General features: G+C 39.3%; 1 protein-coding gene across 1 annotated transcript in view; it reads left to right on the top strand.

The window, feature by feature from the left end:
• Positions 1-12978, top strand: part of RAPGEF5 (Rap guanine nucleotide exchange factor 5) — a 159456-nt gene that overhangs the window by 19352 nt on the left and 127126 nt on the right. The window contains exons 2-4 of the mRNA XM_082291232.1: positions 9438-9488; positions 10621-10727; positions 11758-11879. Of these exons, the coding sequence (XP_082147358.1) occupies positions 9438-9488; positions 10621-10727; positions 11758-11879 (280 nt within the window). The remainder of the gene's footprint in view (positions 1-9437; positions 9489-10620; positions 10728-11757; positions 11880-12978) is intronic.

Raw genomic sequence — 12978 nt, 5'->3', positions numbered from 1 at the left:
CACACAATTTCCTCATAAATTTCTTTTTACTAATGCATGTTGTAAGTCAGGCTGCCTGGCTTTCAGAATGCCTTTGCTAAGTAGATGTGCCATGCTGCTTTCTTTTTTTTTTTTTTTCATTTGGAAATGTGTCGTGAGAAGGTATTTTGCTGGCAACATAAGAAACATGTCAACAGAGGTACTTTGAAAAGCTTTTAAGTATGCAGACAATCTGCGTTTTCCTACTCCTGATCTCTCTTTTAACTGTTTTGTTGGTGTCTTCATTTTGATTTATCTGAAAATAAATGGTAACCTGTCACTGGGAACACTGTTTTAATTGTAGTGTGAAATATCCAGTGAACATTCTTTTGAAAGCTCCAAATAATGTACTATCAAATTGCAACTTGCATCATTAGAAATATTAGCTGTTACACAAAATTTTAACAATTACTAAACCCCCCTACCCATCTGCTCTTATATGCTGCCCTCCAGATCAAAACCAAACCAGATGCTGGTGACCAGGGACACAGTGGTAGATGACAACGACCATCTACTGCATTTATTTGGTGCTAAGTTTTAAAGAAATATAAATACAACAATATTGCTAAATCTTTATGGTAACAGCCTGTTCAGTGCCTATTTTGTACTGGAAAAAAGGGAGGATACTGCTTTCCTGTGAAATGTTGCTGACAGCCAGGAAGAGTGAAATGCACAGGGAATTTTGTAAGGTAGCATTAGGAAATGTAGGGCCGAACTGGCAAACTAGAGCACAAATGCTGCAATAAAATTTAGTTAACAAAGGAACAGGAATAGACAATGAAGTGTACTCTGCATATTTTAATGCTATATAAAGCATAATAAAAAGCAGTAAAATTCTGATTCTTTCTTTTCATATTTAATGAACTCTCATTGCAAACATTGCATTAGCATATGAGTTGAAAACGTCCATTCTCTCTTTATAAGAAAGGGAAATCTTGTTTAAACTCTATTCCTGTTTTATAAACTATGACCATGCAGTCTACAGTTGTAGATGAGATGGGAATTGCATTTTGCGTCAGCTGATGCACTTACATGAACATGGAATCAGAAGTGAAGTTCCCCATTGCTGACGCCCTTGAATTTTGTATTGTCATTTTTTGTGAGCATGGTTAACTTCCTTTTTATGTTGACAGAATAGAGACACTGCTATGTCAACATAAAAAGGTTTTATTAGGCATGTTTTATGCCATCATTCCTTGGATAGCTTTAATTTAGCATAAACAAGTGCTTCCTCTGAGCACAGCTGTCCCTTCCTGCCTCCCTCCACATCCCACAGCCTTCGCCTGTGCCCCTGCTGCTCGCCGTGCCGGGATCGTGTTTGTGTGGCTCCCCAGTGACCCCACCAAGGGAAACCATCGCTGTTGAAATGAAGCTCTGTTTAATGAGCCGATTCAAAGCCATTGGTCCTTCAGCTTGGTTCAGGACACGGCTTCACAGACGTGTGGAAGCACAAAGGAGAAGAGTGGTGGGAACAGGTGTAGAGAGGACACAACCGGCTTCTTAGCAGCCTCATTTTAGGGTACTTTAATCTGATCATGGAACTCATCATTAGCAGGAGGGTGGCTGTCTCCTTTCTCTGGTAACATAAAGTTCCTAACCGAGGCATCCCCTTCTGCCAGCTTACCACTTCTCCCTTTCTCTCGATCTGGGTAGGTGTCAGGGTGCTGCAGCTTTATTTGAGGCACAGGATACAGATGGAGGAGCCTGTGTTGGTGCCTTCCTGAAGCTAGATTTACCCTGGTCTTTTCGCCATGGTAGGACTGAGGAAGAGGGAGGAGAGAAACCAGCCAACCCTGCCATATTGTCTTCTATAATACTCTTTTCTATTCTTAACTTCTTTTGGACAAAGAAAAGGGCATTGCAAATAAATTTTGCTCTTGAACACTAAATTACACTCCTTGCTAGGCTCCAGAGACTTTAAAAGTGAATGGTTTATGCCAGATTAAGTAAAAATTAGTTGTGTTTGAAGCACAGACCCATTCAGCCATATTTAGTTTGCTAGGTACTGGAAAATAGAGAAATGCTTCTAAATGCATGACTTTCCTAACTGTCGCGGACTCAGAAATAAGTCTTTAAACATAAAGAGCTCTGCTTATCTTTATAAAGAGCATCCGTTTTCTTCTCACATCCCTTTCTGTTTTGGGGGAAGTGAGAATGAACCTTGAATTGTGGATTTCCCCTCCATGAAATAACTTATTTTGTAAGTTCTTTCTATACAGAAAACAGATGACAATACCTCCTTGTTTTTCTTTCATTAATGACCCATTTGGGTTTCTCCAGAGAGCTCTTCAGGCTCATCTGGGAGCCCTAAATTGCAAGCTCTGCTGAATTCAATAAAAAGAAAGATTTTTCTTTTTACAGCTTTTTGACCTTTTTATGCTACACCTAAGTATATGAAGTTTAAGATGATCAGGAGAAGATCTTTCCTTTATAAAAAAGATCCTTTATAAAGGGTTGTATATTTAATCTTAAATAAATATTAATGCAGAGAACTGTCACATTGGTTGTTCTTCATTACCCGTGAATTCTGCCAGTGGATTTCAAGAGGAGCAGTGGGGGAAGGTTGTTTGTTACGAATATTATTTGGCAGAAAGTCAGGCATATTCTACGATTTCATATGAATGATATCCTCTGAAAGTCAGCTAGCTTCCCAACCAACTCTGCTTGCTGTGCCTTAGCAACAAGAAAAAATCTGTTGCCACATGGAAACGGATTGGGATTCATGACAACACTCCCTATATCCAGCCACCTTCAAACAGCACTAGCATTTCATCTACTAAACACAAGACCCATGTCTTACTTCTGCTTAAAACACCTATCATTTAGACAGTAGCAAGTGATGTCAAATGCAAAAAATTCAAAGGTGGCAAAATAATAAGTCATATTGTTCAGTAATTTTTTGCTCCCTTCCCCCATTCCTTGCTTGGCATGAGTAAGCACTGGGAATAAATGAGCATTTACTCCTGCAGAAATTACTGCCTTCTTGTGTTGCAGGTTGAGGAGGGTGTGCCAAGCAGGTACAACCCAGCTTTGTTTCAGGATCTGTGTTCAGATCAGGGCTAGAGTGGAAACTCTCTAATTATTGTAGCTGCTTGCTTTTGGCAACTCCAGCAAATATTTTTGATAAAAAACCCCCACAGCTTTCTGTCAGGTGTGACAGTTGCAGTGGTTTCTGTTGCTCTTGTGGCATTGGCATTGTCATTGTCAGGGTTCATAATGGGAGAACAAAATCTGGTTGAGACAAAAATAATTACTTTTTGAGTTGTTTGTGGAGTGGGAGAGAAGCCTGAGGGAAATTAAGCAAATACCTCTGGTGGATTTTAAAAATTTTTCCTGAGCCACTGTATTCTTACAGCTGAATGATCATTGGAAGGAAAAGTAAAAGCAGATGATTGTTTTTGAGAGTGAATTTGTATTTAGCTTTATTTGTGATCCTTTTCCATATGCTCTCATAGTTGGAATGTGAGAAGTTTCCAGCATGAGTACTTGTGAAAGTGTATTTTAGGTTTGGATGCTTAAATTCCTGTTGGATATGTGTCTGAATATATAATTTCCTTTGTGGTCACATTAGCCAATTTAGGATTCAGGTGTTGAGTAGTTGCAGAAATCCCCCTGTCAGGGAATAGAAATGATCTCATTACCAGGTAGTCTGTGCTATGCCATGTGCATTTCAAAATGAGATGATTTTTTGTTCAGGCTATTTATATTTAGGGAATAACAACATCGAAGCATTTGCTTAATTTTAAGTATATTGAGTAATCCAGTTTGAAATGCACAAGTGCTATACTAAATTCTTTAGGGACATAGTGACAGTGCCCTGAAACTATGAACAATTGTTTTGCTATATTTGTATATAACAAAAATGTTTCTAGAACTGCTCAGCAGTATGGAGTTGAGCATGGGCATGTTTGCAAATCAAGCTCTGATCAAACAGAAAAATATCGATGAGTGGGTTGTAAACTGAAACCAGGTAGAATTTGATTGCACATTGCAAACTCCTAAGCACAGAATATTATGCTCATATTTTGGAAACACAACCAGTTAAAGACCTAGATATTTGAAAAATCTGGAGTGGAAACTTGAACAATATATTGGGGAAGATGAGCCATGAAGAATCATGGCCTTTCCTCATTTCTGTTAGTTTTAAAATAAATCCCACTCTAAAAGATTTAGTAACAGGAGTAATCTTGACTAAAAAAGAAATTCTTCCTTCCCATTTTTGTCAATTTTTTTTCTTGCTAACTGCACATGAATATCAGAAGCTCTTAGAAGAAAGGCAAAACATTTCTGTTCCATATTTGAAATTATTATTTTCCTACAATTTCTATAGCCTCTTTTGAGGTGTTACAGTGTGACTTCTAGTGTAGACAGGTTGCTGGCTGCTACCACTGCACTAAATCCCAGCTGAGGAAAGCACTTGAACTGGAGCTTGAAGCACTCTTGCTTTGTTTCTTTCTGAGCATGATAGTGATTAAATTGCTAGCAGATGTATGGAGCATTGCTGATGCTACTGTGACTGCAGTGCTGGCAATGGCAGAAATATCAGCAGTTGTTGGAACAGCTTGGGCAGGAGGCAAAGCACAAGCAACTTGTAGGCAAGTCATTCTCCCAAACTGAGACGTGGCCAAAGCAAAATCCCAGGTCTAAAAATGAGGAGAAAATTCAGATGAATCTCCAAAAGATACGACTAAACCCATGCTCTGTAGTACCATTAGTCCTTGAATAAAACATTAACCAGGTTGTAGTAAATGCACAGGGAGTTGCTGTAGTGGAACCGGTTCAATACTCTCCCAAGGAAGGAACTAAGTCAGCATCTTACAGTAAGATACAACCTGTTCTTTCCAGTGGAGCCATTAGTATACTTTGTTGTGCAGTATGTTGTGGGGGAATTTCTTTCCAAACGTCTCAAAAATCAGTTTGTGCTGACATACTAAAATATTATCATCAATATCTTTGCATGCTTAACTTTAAATAATGTCAGAAATTCTCAGTTTGTTTTAAAAACAACTGTACAGTTCAAGCAATACTAACTTAAACTTAGGTATAGACCTTGCATGTAGTATTAGTCACTGAATTAGTCTCTGCTTCTAAAAACCTACCTGGCATATTTAATTCTTTGGCTTATAGTTCTATAAACTGATCATATAGATTGTAGAGAAATATTTCCTTCTGGATGTTTCAATTACTTGCTGGTCACTTTATTTTAATCCTCCCATTCTTTTCACATCATTATTCTACTCCCTGCAATTTTAGTGATTTTAAATACCACAGTAAACTCCTTTATAATTTTTCCCAATTTCAGACTAAATTATCTGTGGTGTATTCAGATTTGGATACTAGCAGTCCTATTCCAAAACCTTCTATGGGCCTCCTGGCCCAGCTGTCCTCTCCTGTCACATGCAGGTTGTGTCCCCAAGCTAGGATGGTGCCATCCCTGTGCCACGTTCATAGTTCAGGCTCTGGATCATCCAGCCCACAGGACTGCTCCCTGCCTCTTTCTTCCTGCGTCCCCTGCAGGGAAGATGAAGCCACCTATGCACACCTATCCATGTATGATGGGGCAGCCCTTCTGGAGGACACCCAGTGCTCTGGATCTCCCACACATATGGTCTTCTGTACCAGGACCACATGTACTGCCATAGCCTGGTCCTCTCCCTGACATGTGGTTTGGCAAAGCTTCTCCTCAAGCTGGTGGAGAGGCACATGGGGTGCCAGGGTGGCCGTAGCTGGAAAGCAGTACTTGGCATTGGCATCAATAACTGTTCCAAGGTAGTTTTCACGAGAGATGAGCTGTTTGCTAGATGGTGAATTAATTTGCTTTAAAAAGCAAATTAATTAATTAATTTAAAAATTTGGGCTTATTCTTAGAGTGGTTTGCAAATGTATTTTCAATCCGTGTGTGTGTCAAAATAATTTGGGAGGAGCAGCCTACATTTACCAGCTATCTTCAGGGAGAGCCACCCAAAATCTGGAGTCTTTAAAGATAGGCTGGACCATTTACAGCCCAGTTTGTCCCCAACAGCCAAAGCAGAGTCTGCTGAACAAAGGTATGCTCAGTACCTAAATATTTAGTGAGGCAAGTTAAAAAAAAAAGGAAAACAGGATCTATCATGGCAGCTAGGACATAAAATCCTAAATTTCTGTATCAATTTCAGCCTAACTGCAATGAGTGTTACAACATTACACAGGCTGCACTAGCATCAACATGAAAGACCATTTTTTCTATTCCAGAAAGCCACTTCCACTTTTGTTTTGTTTTCTCCCATCCAGTTTCTATTTTCTTACATTTTTAGAAATTTTGGGTGGTTAGGTTCCTGTGTAGCAAGCTAAATGTAATCTCATGATCCCTCCAGTGTTTCATGTTTGCTCCAAGTTGATATGGGTTCAGGCTGCCACTGAAAAGCCATTGTCCTGTCCTCCCTCCTCCCATTTCAGGGCTGTGAATTCCTCCTCTCTTCTCTGCACCAGAGCTAAAACTTTGTGGTCTGAAGGATAAACTAGAAATTTGGGGTTTTTTTCTCTCCTGGTTTTCAGCATCAGACACCTTTTGCAGACTCCTTGGAATTTCTTCCTAATATCTAATCTAAATCTACCCTGTTTCAGTTCAAAATGATTACCTGCTGTCCTTTCACTACACTCCCTGACAAAGAGTCCCCCTATGTCCCTCCTGTAGGCCCCCTTTAGATACTGGAAGATACTACAAGATCTCCCTGGAGCCTTCTTTTCTCCAGGCTGAACAATTCCAACTCTCTGAGCCTGTCTCCATGGGAGAGTTGCTCCATTCTTGTGATCGACTTAGTGGCCCTTCCCTAGACTTATTCCAACAGATCCCTGTCTTTATTATGCTGGGAAGCTGACATTTGGATGCAGTACTGAAGATGGGGTCTCACAACAGTGCAGTAGAGGTGTAGAATCACCTCCCTCAACCTGCTTGTCCTCCTTCTTTTGATGCAGCCCAGGATACAGTTGGATCGTGTCCAGTTTTTCATCCACCAACACCCCCAAGTCCTTTTCCACAGGGCTGCTTTCAATCCACTCATCACCCAGCCTGTGTCCATGTTTGGGATTATCCCAACCCAGGCACAAGACCTAACACTTGGCCTTATTGAAATACATGAGGACTGCACAGGCCCAGCTCTCAAGCCTGTCTAGGTCTCTCTGGATGGAATCCCTTCCCTCTAGAGTATCAGTCACACCACTCAACTTGTCATCCCCAGACTTGCTGAGGGTGCACTCAATCCCACTGTCCATGTTTTCACGTTAACATGAGGATGTTCAATAGTATGGTCCCAGAGGGACATCACTCATCACTGATCTCCACGCAGCCATCAAACCGCTGACCACAACTCTTTGAGTGTGTGCATTTCCTTATCCACCGAGTGGTCCGTCTGTCAAAGCCATGTCTCTCCATCTTAGTGACAAGGATATGTGTGGGATAGTATGAAATGTTTTGCACAAGTCCAGGTAGATGATGTCCGTCTCTCTTCTCTTGTCCATCAGCACTGAAAGCCCCTTGTAGAAGGCAACCAAATTTGTCCTTTTTGCTGCGTTTCATTTTACGCTGTTATGTAAGTGCACGCTGCAGTACCAGTATTCTTCCTGAGTGAGCCTCCCTGTCCTCTGTCAGCGCCAGCCTGGGAAAGGAGAAAGGAGCAAGGAAATCGATGTATAAACTTTGACTGTGCTGCTGCAGTGAGTGAGGCTTGTGGGATGAAAGGCTTGGACAGAAACCAAGAGAAGTGGTGGTATGTAGGGCTGCTGCAGAAGCGAGGTGTTAATGACATGCCAGCTAGGAAGGGTGAGTGGGATCTGAGGCAGTGTTGCGCTCTTACAGCATCTTTGTTGGGTATGGGAGAGGGAAATAAGGCTTATATGTTACAGTATTTCCATATGGAGCTACTGTTTTGCATGGAGCTACATTAAGGTTCGTGATGAACATGGAAGGGTAAACAGAGATAGATGCTTCTGTGGTTCCTCGTCCCTTCCCTTTCTAAAAACACAGTAGCAAGAATACAGGGAGGAAAAAGCAGGTGGCGTTACTGAAATATGGATTCTGTAGTTCTTACAGGGTGTGAAGGATGGGGGTTTTTTTATGATTGCAATATACCAAGATAGAATTGGGTCCCTCTCAAAGCAAGAAATTAATTATGCTGCTTACAAGTTGGAATAATGTGAGGGAGCACCACATGATCTTCCTGTTGTAGTGCCAGTGCACCTGCACAACATCTTCTTTTCCACTTCCAGGCTTATTTTAGGCAGTATTTATTTGTGTCTTGTGTGGCTTATAGTAAGATAGAAGTTGCAAGTAAGCATCAGCATAGACAATATCTTGTCTTTTAATTATTACAAGGTATGGGAGGATCATGGTGAGTAAAAGTGGGGTAACCTGATTCTTATGGAGATGTTTATCCTGTCTTTGCCTTTCAGAGTTCTGGTTCACTGTGAATTTTATAATTTTAAATCACATTCTTTATTGATCAGTGGTAAGATTTTGGCATTTGCATTTCCCTGCTGTGAAGACATATTTGTGGTTTTCCTTTCTGTCTCCTGAAGTATGATTCCTCTCTAATTTCATTGAGTGATCAGTAATTCTCATGTAATGTAAAGCAGAGCACAGAAAGTCTGTCTTTTCTTTGTGCCATTTTGTATAATTGCATTATGTTTCTTGTAATCTCTCCTTTGTAAGGTAAATAGTCACAGCCTTTTCTGTCTTTTCTCATATTAAAATGTATCCAAATCCTTTATTATTCTGACTACTTTTATGAATCCCCTCTAACACTGGAGCATTCATTTTTTCAGACACTGTTACCAGTGCAATATGTGGCACAGCAGAGATAACACTGATCTATATTCGTTACCTCCCCCCTGGTCACCATTTTATTCACTATTTATCCTAATTTCTTTTAACTACAGTTAAGAATTTAATTTAGAAGAGTGGTCTTCCTTGAGAAGGGTTCTGTGACCCTGAGGTGTCTTCACTGAATTCATAAACTTTGCTTTAAAATATGTGTAATTACATTTTCTCCCTCTAGTACATGCTGGTTTCAATGTTGAGCTCATCATGATACTGTCTTTTCACCCAGCATTTTTTAGGTTTATCTTGAGATTCTTCACTGTCATTTTTGATCTTTCCTGAGCCAAATAATTGTGCGTTATCTATAGGCTTTGCCATCTCATTGTTCATCTACTTTTCCAGATCAAAAATAAATGCAATAAACAACACAGAACTGAGTTTATCAAACCTTTTTCCTATGTAAAACAGTCATTATTTGGAGACATGAGTTAGATTATTCAGATTATTTGATAAATTGTTTTTATGTAGATTTCAATAGCTAAAAGACTAGATTGCAGCTACTTTTTTGGGTTTTTTCCATACAAAAACCCTAACAAAACTAACAGTCTCCCAAATTACCTTACAGACCCTGTCCAGAAGAATCTCAAATCCCTATTTGGAAACTCCTTCAAATAAGGTACTTGTGAAGCTTCTTTTTACTTCCATTTCATCAAACAACATAGTAGGAATGTTTTTGCTTCGGTTCAACCTCTTAATCATAGGTTTGAAGACACTTGTGAATGTGACCTGCAGTTAAATCCAGTTAAGGAATTATCATTTTGTGTGTGTGTGCTACAAATCATGTCTTTCTATTACTGAGTTTGCAAACTGAATTGTTGCTAATTCCAATGTGCACTTGCTTCCCAGTCACTTAAATTATTACCACTGTTTAGCTTACTTTTACAGCACTTGAGAACTCTGCTTTGCATGCCACAAGACTTTGCTGTCTCAGAACTATTCTATATGCCTCAAAAGATTCCTAAACATAAGGGGCAAACAAACAAAAAGATGAAACCAAACAGCAGTGTTTTCCTTTCAAGTTAGTAACTTGTGTCACTTGGTGTGTTTTTCTGGGACAGTGAGGAAACATCACAAGAGAAGCCCAAAGTAAACTCTTCAGTAAGGAGTGGTACACAAGATCTGGATGGAATATGGTTTTATGGAAGACTGAGTTGGGTTCTATTTTGATAGACACAACTACAGCCTTGAGGTGCAAGGTAGAAGTCAGGTGTGGGGAAATCAGAGGTTTGTCCATTCTGAAAGACCATATCCTGGCAATGCGTGGAGGAAGTGATCTACAGCTATCACAGGAAACCTCTGAAGGTTCTGAACAAAACCAAAAGACTATGAAATAGTCTTCCAGTGTGTATTAGGCTTGAAATAAATTATTTAGCTCAAATACATAGGAAATTATATTTATTTTTAACTGTATCTGTGTGTTTTTGCAATGGTTAATATGTCTCTGCTTTGCTAGGATAACGTGTTTTCATTTAACTTGTCTGTTGTTCAAAGGCAAAGCTGATGGACAGTAAAAACTCTCCTTTTCTAGGGCAGCAAATTTAAAACCAGCCCAGCTCGTGGGGCACCTGCAAGCCATGATACAACTGGCAGAAGCTGGGGTGCATTTCCTATGAGACTTTGAGTGCTTGCTTGTTATTTATGGGACGAAGCCATTGCTCAGAGGGAGGGAACGGACAGTGGCAAGGCAATTTACTACAGCAGGAATAAATCCCTGTTTGTCACAGTTTTCAATTTCTCTTTTCATTCAGATTTATGGAGAAAGTTCTTCCTGTGCTGGGAGAGCTCTCAGGAATATTTTTACTCTACAAGCTTCTGACCTAATTAAAGACAGGGTATACCTTACTGGCATTTGCAGGTAAATCAAAATAATTTGTTTTAATCAACTTTATGAGTTTTATTTAGATTTATCTATGACCTGATTTGACAAGAGAGTATATTCTGTGTGAGAGGTTCTGTGTATGTCACTAAGAATTGAAAATATTTTCTTAAGAAAATTCTTTAAAGTCTCATGTATCTTAATATTTTTTCTTACATTACTATGTCAGTTGTCAGAAAGCAGCAGTGGCCTGATTGTACATCCATTAATTCAATTGCTTGTGATTTTCATATACAATAGTGTTTGTCAGTTATTTTGTTGAAAAGAAAGAGTATTAATTTCAGCCCTGGTTTGGAGTTATAAAAGAGCTTAATTGGATTCCAAGATTTAGTGACACAGTGATTTTTGCATGTAATTTATGGAATATTTCTGTAATGAAGTGATTTTCCATTTGTGTTGCATTGTAGCATAAATGCTTCCTCCTGTTTCCAATTATACCAAAACGTGCAGCTCTCTGTTACAGCACCATTCTTTTGCACCTGTGTTTAAGAAAAATCCACTACTTTTTATTTATTGTTATTTAAATATATAGATTTACCAACAATATGATAGATTAACTACATCCTAGAGAAGCACTAAAGGTCTTGCACATATTGTTTACCTGTACTGATTATGTCTATGCTCAGAAAGGAAATAAAATCCTGAGGCTAAAAGCTGGATTTTATTTATGACATTTAGATCTCTTATGCATCTTTGGATGAACTGTATGCAGCACAAATTGATAAAAATGCTATATATTGCAAAGTATGCTACATGAATCAGGTATGTAAGGGAACTTGCTCATCTAACATAAGTTCCCTCATTGTAGCTAAAGGTATCCCCTGAGGCTTGCCAATGTAATTTCTTCCCTTGAAATGAATAGGTTTACAAAAATTAGCAATTGAGACAAAGAGTTTGCTCTGCTGAACAAAAAGGTTGAATTTTGATAGCTTTAAAAAATAGCTCTTTATTATAAAAGAATGTTTTAACATTACTGTAGTTTAAGAAGTGAAGTTTTGCTTATTTTCAGGAGAAGCTGTGTTGGATCAGAACTCGTAGACTGGCTTTTGGAGCAGTGCCCTTTTGTCAAGTGCAGATCTACAGCAGTTGGAGTGTGGCAGCTTCTCCTGGATATGGGCATAATATTGTCAGGTCAGTCTTGACAGTACTTCCAGTGTGAGGAAGGCTATCCCTTTCTCCTGCATAGGACAGGAGTCCTGTGTTTGATGGGAGGAGGGAAAGAAAAAAAGCACAGATTTATCCAATTTTCTTGTCTGTTTTTTATTTTACTATCCTTTTGGGAATTTTACCTCTGTGACCTTTCATTTCATAAATACGAAAGAGCAATCCCTTGTTTTTGGCAATTTCTTTCCTTTTGCTTTTGCAACTGTAATTGCCTATTATCGAGTTCCAGACTTGTGGAACTATCAAGTTCCAGAATGTGTGTCTTTTCCAGCCTTTTTTTTTTCCCACAAGCTATTTTAGGTTTCTCACAAGATAGCAGCTCTTTAGTCACTGCAGATCATGGCTTCACCAGATGACTTCTGTAGCTATTAATGATTTTTGTTTTGTCTCTGTTTTCCATAATTTTTAATTACAATGGATTGAGAGAAGATCCAGCTCCTTGAGATGGTGGTGAGGCCAGGTTCTAGCCTGCTGTCCCTACCTCCTCCACCAAACTGAGGGATTTGGTCCAGCTAATGTGGTTGGTGATAATTACACTGGTAACCAGCCTCTGGATATCTGATGGATTTTACCTTGAGGCTGGGACTACTTAGGTAGCTCAACTCAGATCATACCCTACCCTGGGGTTTGTGCTAGACACTAAGTCTCTATCCTGTGAAAAGATGAGGAGTTATGGAAGATCTCTGCATATTTACACTGGCAGTGTACCTTAAGGTTTTCTTCAGCTAAACTGACAGTATGTCTGGTCATGCAGCCTCAGCAAGGACTAAATTATTTGTAGCAGGATCTTGTGCTTTTGGCTTTGGAGTCTGTCCTTTTTTCCCCATTAAATCCCATTCTTTTCAAGGAAGACAACTGATGCATCTTCTTATCCAGGTCTAGTCTACAAATCTAGTAGCCCTGAATCTGAGGAGAAGCTTGAATAATGATGGGCTGCATCCCCATTACTTAGCTTTGTTTATTAGTGCCTCACCATTAGTGAGAACAGTTTAGAAATCAATGGAAACTGAGACTCAGAAATCTAACAAAAAAGAGGAAGGTTTTTATACCCTAATCCTGAACTGAT

The sequence above is a fragment of the Coloeus monedula genome (genome assembly GCF_965178545.1).
Source record: "Coloeus monedula genome assembly, chromosome: 1".
NCBI lineage: Eukaryota > Metazoa > Chordata > Aves > Passeriformes > Corvidae > Coloeus > Coloeus monedula.
Note: the sequence above shows the minus strand (reverse complement) of the source record. Positions and strands in the feature narration are given on the sequence as shown.